Source organism: Zea mays, chromosome 8 (genome assembly GCF_902167145.1).
Source record: "Zea mays cultivar B73 chromosome 8, Zm-B73-REFERENCE-NAM-5.0, whole genome shotgun sequence".
NCBI classification, from domain to species: domain Eukaryota; kingdom Viridiplantae; phylum Streptophyta; class Magnoliopsida; order Poales; family Poaceae; genus Zea; species Zea mays.
In genome coordinates, this window is record NC_050103.1 from 167,518,161 (window position 1) to 167,525,267 (window position 7,107).

A 7,107-nucleotide genomic window follows, 5' to 3' on the forward strand; every position below is an offset into this window, starting at 1 on the left:
ATGAGAAAGTGCTCGACATTAGAAACGAAACCGGGATGTGATTTTGTAGCTACTGTTGCCTCCTTGATACAGTCAACGAAAGATGCGGTTTAGGCTACTCACCTAGGATCTTAGGATATCCCAAATCCTCAATGACAACTCAGAATGTGTTAGTAAACGCATGACTCTGGTTTTCCTCGTAACAAAGAACAAAGCTAAACCAATCTGTAACTTACAAAAATAGATACCTAAATTCACCTCGAAAACTAGATGGTCTCCCACATCCTCAACTGAGTTATCACCCGTTTCTTTTTCTTGCTCATAACATATTAGGCCATGTAAACCACGGCCAAAATTAATTGACGTCTCAGCACTCCGCGTTACAGTACGAAGGCAAGTATAAAATGATCCAACATACAGCAGAAGTGGCGCCTGCCGGCATCTAACATCATATAACCGTCGTTGCAGTTGCACATTTCGCACTCACGCCCTTTGCCTTTGCCTCGTATTTATCTCCTCGTCTTCTTCCACCTGCCACAGGCAGACAACAAAATGAATTATAACCAACCCAACAACTCAGCTCATCCCAAACTAACTTTTGACAAAATCGACTTCGTTTCCCAGCAAATTTTATCACAGACGATTCCGTGAATGGTGTTGCAATCGAGAATATTGGGCAGTATCTCCTACTAGCAACTCATTCTACATACTTTACTAACATATATTCCAACTGCCAAGTAAAACAATGGGATTTTGTGATGGCCTCATGGACATTTGGTCAGAGGGGGCAACTACATGTATCAGAGGCAAAGATTAAAAAAACAAAATACTGATATTAAAATGGTATCTTTGCTATATTTACCTCAGTCATAACCTTCCTAGACCTTTTCCCGACATTTTGCTTCGAATAAGAAGAGGATCCCTTGGGTTTCTTTGATACGGGATCATCCAAAACATCATCTTCATCTGTGCCTCCTGCAACCAATTTACATTTTTTTTAAAAAAGAAGATTACACTAACAGTATAACCCAATAATCCTTTGCATGCAAGTGCTGAACCTTGCACGTACTAGCAGACCAAGAGCCCCACACAGTTCATAATGAAGCATTCAAGGTCCATAAGACATGACATGGAAAGTTTCAGCAGAAAACATTTTTACCATCACTGAGGCCTTCAAAGTCTTCCATGTCATCCATCTCTTCCATGTCATCGCCTTCAACATATACCTCACCTTCCTGCATTATCAAGTGAACACATGTCAAAGCTGGTGAACACAAAGAACACAGAAACAAACCGTGCCTGCGGGTACAATGCTTACTTCTTCCTCCTCTTCTTCAAGAACCACTTCATCTCTTTCCATATCAAGAACCTCATCAAACGCTTTGAAGGGAACATTATAGATGTCAGCATAAACACCTTTGTTCAGGCGTTCCTTCAATTCATTTTCAATATTCTGCATAGCAACAAGTATATGTTACTGGGTGACAATGGAAAAAGGAAGTGATTGAATAGAAACTATATAAGAAAATAACCCTTTCTAGTTGAGCAGCCCTTTCAGCTTTCTCCATTCTCCGGAGATCACGCTGTGTTTGCTTCCTGGGCATTGTCATGACCTTCTCCCTAAACAAATGGAGGCATATGTCAAACAACTTATCATGTTACATGGAAGTTAAAAAAACATCACAAGGTGACTTGTTTCCTGATGAAACTTAGCTACAGACAAATGGCACATTGATCATGAGCAAAGAACAATCTATCTAAAAGCAGAGCAAGGATCGGAACTGAATACACCTCAAGAAAGCCACTTTAATAATATAAATTACTGGTCGTGATAAACATTTGGCATTTCTCATTCTAAAACACATCTTGATTCAGAATTGCAATAATTACACTTAGTGTTAGATGTGGTAGGCGTGAACTAGGTTCAATCATTTTGCTAATAAGGACACTAAACTCCCTGCCTATCATAAATGATTTGGTCTAATCTTCTTTCAACAAAACAAACCCGTAACACAGAATTTGGTTGATGCAGCCTACACCAAGGTTATTAAGGCGATAAAACGTTGAAGCGCTTTTTTTTTCTGGAATACGCAGTAAACGTTAAAGCGCTCATGAGTACTTTTTAACTTTAAAACATTTAAGAGGGCTTTAAAACGACTTTTTGAACAACATAGACAAAATATGAATGTAACATAATTTCACGTAACAATATAACATGTCCACAACTGCTTGCCATTTTCAGTTTGCAAATAACCAAAATCAGAGCACATCAGGGGAGGATGAGAGCACAGCCAGGGAGGGGGCTGTGCAGGGAAGGGGAGGAGGATGAGAGCAGGGACAGGGCGGGGGCTATAGCAGCCTAGCAGGCGGCGCAAGTGCAACAAGCAGCGCCGAGCAGGGACTCGTGGCCGAGCGCGAGCAAGCGGCGAGCTGAGCCCGAGCAGGGAGGTAGGGCCTGACGAGCTGACAGTGCATGGAGGCAAGGACCGGCGAGCTGACAGAGCAGGTCAGCAGGGAGGCAGCGTCGCGCGGACGCGAGGGAGAAGGGAACTCAAGCAGCAACGCAGGGAGGAGGGGAGGTAGGCGGCGAGCTCAGGCAAGGTGCTTACGGGCCGGCGCAAAGCACAGGGTTGTCGGAGGCGACAAACGGAAGAAGGCACCGCGAGTCCATGACGGCTGGCTCAACGCTGAATGAGGCTGCGGGCGTGACAAAGGAAGGATGACTGTTTTAGCCTTTTAGGTTAGGGGAATTGGGCTGGGCTGGAAGTCTGGAAAAGCGACAAAATGTGGCCTTTTTACGGTCCAGAACGCTTTAACGCTAAAAAGTGGCACTTTAACGCTTAAAACGGGCACTTTTCGTTATTTCGTGAAACGTTACAGCGCTTTACGTTCTGAGTAGCGCTTAAAAGGCGCTTAAGCGCCTTTTTAATAACCATGGCCTACACTATTGCATAGAATGGGAATCCAAAATCAGAATAGAGATTTTAACACTCGAACAATCACAGAAACCTAAAATTTGGAATACCAAACACAAAATCCTACTGCAGGTTGGTTGTTGCTATTGTTTCAACAGGATTGTACAAACTACGCAAAAGGTATTTCTCGTGCAATAGACCTCGCCTTCATGATCGACAATGTAAAATCATGAGCTACACATAACTACTTCCACATTGGAATTTTTCTTTGCTACACTTAAATGAATATTGTTTTCAGACTGAAATTCAGATGCTATAACATTATGTTATCCTTAGACTATTGTGTTATCATTAAACTATATGCTATAACATTTAAAATATTTACCTCCTTGGCACTCATGAATATTCGGAACTGGAACTCAATCTATTGCATAGAGGGAGGTTACATATATAAAGACTCACAAGAAACCCTAACCCTAATGGGCTGACAGCCCAACAGTGGTGTCGGCCCACACCCACACACAGAGAACACACACAGTCTAACAATGAACATAAATATATATTTTAAATAACTACACTACATCCAATAGTATTCAAAATACAAGTGCCTACCTCACTTTCAGTTGAAGTTTCCTCATTCTTATACGATATTGAGTCATTTTTGTCAGCCGCTGTTTGATCTTGTGCACAAGTAGCTTAGGCCAAAATTCCTTAATGACAAAAAAGCCAAAAAAAATTAGACCAAATACTCTAAATTTTAAGGAGAAACAGTATACGTTAGCTAGAGATGCATACAAGATGTTTGTTTATGACTTCCATTGCTTTCTCATAATTCTTCGGCAGTTTGACTCTCTCCCATAATTTGTTTGGCAGATGAGCTCTTTCGGCGGTTTTCATATACAGATAGAAAATACCTGCATAACCGATTGAGGAAGAAAAAAACATGAGAGCATCAGAAAAAGATTTTTGTAAGCATAGGCTCCCTTCAAGGTTAATAGTTCATAGCACAAAAAATGGTGCAAGGAACTGGCAGTTCTGCTACCACAAGATTAAAATATGCACCAAATGGACCAAAAAAATGTTGCGACTCCTCATGGTTTGCGTGCCATTTAATCCAAATAGCACCACATCCCACCATAATTTGTTCTCGCAGAAAGAAAAGACAAGCTTACAGGCTTACAGTTACAAAGCAGTACTCTAGTATTCTTAACTCCACAAAGCAGTATTCTTAATTGTGATTAATCACAACGAAGTCACACTAACTAATTACATCAGAAATACCAGTCACCTCCAGAAAAATAACTACAAAACTAACTTAGAAAACTAACTTAATATTATCTTTTTTTCAATCTAGTGATAGAAGGGAAAGTGCAGCATCCGAATTTGATTGATTTGCTAAAACTAAAGAGGCTTTGGATTTGACTCGTTTGCAAGTTGTCATGCCATATATGTGATGACATACTGAGTTTAGTGCTTGGGTGGCATTGGAAGCAAGAGGGACTAGGAAACATGTTTTGCAGCTGCCTAAAATGGTGGCACTGCCATCCATGTACACCATTATTAATCAATTAACACAAAAAGGATTGCTGGTGATCACCTTCATGATCCCGGATGGTGGCATAGCGGCTGTTGGCAAGCGGGCAGGAGCTCCGGTTGCAGATGCCCGTCGCGTTGTAGGGGTTGCGACAGAAGATCCCCGTTGTGATCCTGCACAGCCCAACCCAAACCACGGGGCAGCCGCCAGATGAGATTAATCATTGGAAACAGCCACGCAAGAAACCAAACCGAAACCGAGGTGAGAGCAGAGACGGGAAAAAGAAGGCTACTTGGACATGAAGCTGCAGTGGTTGTGGCGGATGCAGTGCCATACCACGTCGTCACTCATTTTGGACTCCGCCGCTCAGGGCCGGCTCCTCCCCTGCTTAATTACCGCGCCGTAACCGGACTCGTCGGAGCGCACGAGTCTCCCAGCCGCCTCTGATCACCCCGCGAGGCCTGAGAGAGGGAGCGCGGCGGGGAGTCCGCGTCGTCGACAGCGAAGAAGAAGGGAGCCGGCAGACGGGGAGGAGAGGAGCGGGGTATAGTAGGGTTTGGGAATGCGGCGCGCGGGCGGGCAGTGGCTTCATTGGCGAGTTGCTGCTGGCTGATGCAACTTGCAAGCCGACCGATGAGATATGGACGTACATGATGGAATCCAGGTCGTTTCTGGTGTGTGCCCTGGAAAGGATAGGTGGGCCTGCGGCTAGTTAGCGCATGCAGCCCAATACAGTAGGTTTGCATTTTGCCTATCAGAAAGCCCAGTCCACCATGTGGGCCCGAGTCCAATCAATTTCTCGCTTGCTTCTCGTCATCAACAAATAAATATATCTATTTATTGAATTATGCAGTATTTGTCGTAGCTCCGTATCAGAACCGATCAAACAAAATTTCAGAGTTAAAAACTCCATAAAGTTTTTGAAGCTGCATTACAAGTTTTTGGTCTACCTCGTTCATTGCTTTGAGATTTTTAAAAAACAACCTAGACATAGAATCCAAAAGGTATTTACTCACCACTCCTACTACTTATGCGAAAGCAACCTATACTTCTGAACAAAGTTGTTTTAACCTCGTGTTTTGGAGCATAGCTGCTTTCGGTAGAGCAGATTCATGCCAAAAAAACTATCTATATATATATATATATATATATATATATATATATATATATATATATATATATATATAGCATCTCGCTCTAATCGACCGTCACATCATTTATTGATCTTACTACCAACCGTGTCATCGATCATGGTCATCCCTTATCTACCACAGCGCTCCAATATATAGCCTACAGTCACCACGGGCCGATTCAACTTTACTTTTACAGACTTTTAGTTGACATGAACCATGAGACGTGCATGTGATAGTCGCCTAGAGGGGGGTTAATAGGGCGAAACTGAAATTTACAAATATAAACACGACTACAAGCCGGGTTAGCGTTAGAAATATAATCGAGTCCGAGAGAGGGCGTGAAAACAAATCGCAAGCAAATAATGAAGTGAGACACGCGGATTTGTTTTACCGAGGTTCGGTTCTCTCAAACCTACTCCCCGTTGAGGAGGCCACAAAGGCCGGGTCTTTTTCAACCCTTTCCCTCTCTCAAACGGTCTCTCGGACCGAGTGAGCTTTCTCTTCTCAAATCAACCGGGAGCAAAACCTCCCCGCAAGGACCACCACACAATTGGTGTCTCTTGTCTTGGTTACAAGTGAGTATTGAACACAAGAAAGAATGAAAGAGAGAAAGCAATCCAAGGGCAAGAGCTCAAATGAACACGGCAAATCACTCTCACTAGTCACTAGGGCTTTGTGTGGAATTGGAGAGGATTTGATCACTTTGAGTGTGTCTAGAATTGAATGCCTAGCTCTTGTAAGTGGTTGAGAAGTGGAAAACTTGGATGCAATGAATGGTGGGGTGGTTGGGGTATTTATAGCCCCAACCACCAAACTTGACCGTTGGTGGAGCTGTCTGTTCGATGGCGCACCGGACAGTCCGGTGCACACCGGACATGTCCGGTGCGACAGCCACGTCACCAAATGGCCGTTGGATCGACCGTTGGAGTTCTGACTTCTGGACCCGCCTTGATGTCCGGTGGCGCACCGGACATGCACTGTAGAGTGTCCGGTGCGCCTGCTCCCGCGTGCCTGACGACTGCGCGCTTCTGGCGCGCATTAAATGCGCCTGCAGGTGACCGTTGGCGCGAAGTAGTCGTTGCCCCGAGGTTGCACCGGACAGTCCGGTGCACACCGGACATGTCCGGTGAATTATAGCGGAGCAGCCTTCGCGAATTCCCGAGACTGGTGAGTTCCTGAACCGCGTCTCAAATGAGCACCGGACACTGTCCGGTGTACACCGGACAGTCCGGTGAATTTTAGCGCGTTGGCTCTGGAAATTCCCGAGGGCGGCGAGTTTGAGCTGAAGTCCTTTTGGTGCACCGGACACTGTCCGGTGGCACACCGGACAGTCCGGTGCGCCAGACCAGAGGAGTCTTTGGTTGCTCCTTTGCCTTTTGTTGAACCCAACTCTTGGTCTTTTTATTGGCTAAGTGTGAACCTTTTGCACCTGTATAACTTATACACTAGAGCAAACTAGTTAGTCCAAAGATTTGTGTTGGGCAATTCAACCACCAAAATTATTTAGGAACTAGGTGTAACCCTAATTCCCTTTCAATCTCCCCCT

General features: G+C 44.3%; 1 protein-coding gene across 1 annotated transcript; it reads right to left on the reverse strand.

The window, feature by feature from the left end:
- Positions 1 to 217: 217 nt before the first annotated feature.
- On the reverse strand, positions 218 to 5,025 carry LOC100283525 (uncharacterized). Its single transcript, NM_001369713.1, has 9 exons — positions 4,721 to 5,025; positions 4,492 to 4,601; positions 3,690 to 3,808; positions 3,507 to 3,604; positions 1,512 to 1,599; positions 1,298 to 1,432; positions 1,139 to 1,214; positions 842 to 954; positions 218 to 510 (listed from the first exon to the last, which is right to left on the reverse strand). The coding sequence occupies exons 1-9, from the start codon at positions 4,777 to 4,779 to the stop codon at positions 463 to 465; spliced, it is 846 nt and encodes a 281-aa protein (NP_001356642.1). The 5' UTR covers positions 4,780 to 5,025; the 3' UTR covers positions 218 to 462.
- Positions 5,026 to 7,107: the final 2,082 nt, after the last annotated feature.

Excerpts from the sequence above, each read along its gene's own strand:
- LOC100283525 (NM_001369713.1), bottom strand. The coding sequence starts at position 4,779 with ATGAGTGACGACGTGGTATGGCACTGCATCCGCCACAACCACTGCAGC. Across the intron at positions 3,809-4,491 it reads CACCATCCGGGATCATGAAG|GTATTTTCTATCTGTATATG; the intron begins GTGATCACCAGC and ends TCGGTTATGCAG. Across the intron at positions 3,605-3,689 it reads AAGTCATAAACAAACATCTT|GAATTTTGGCCTAAGCTACT; the intron begins GTATGCATCTCT and ends TTTGTCATTAAG.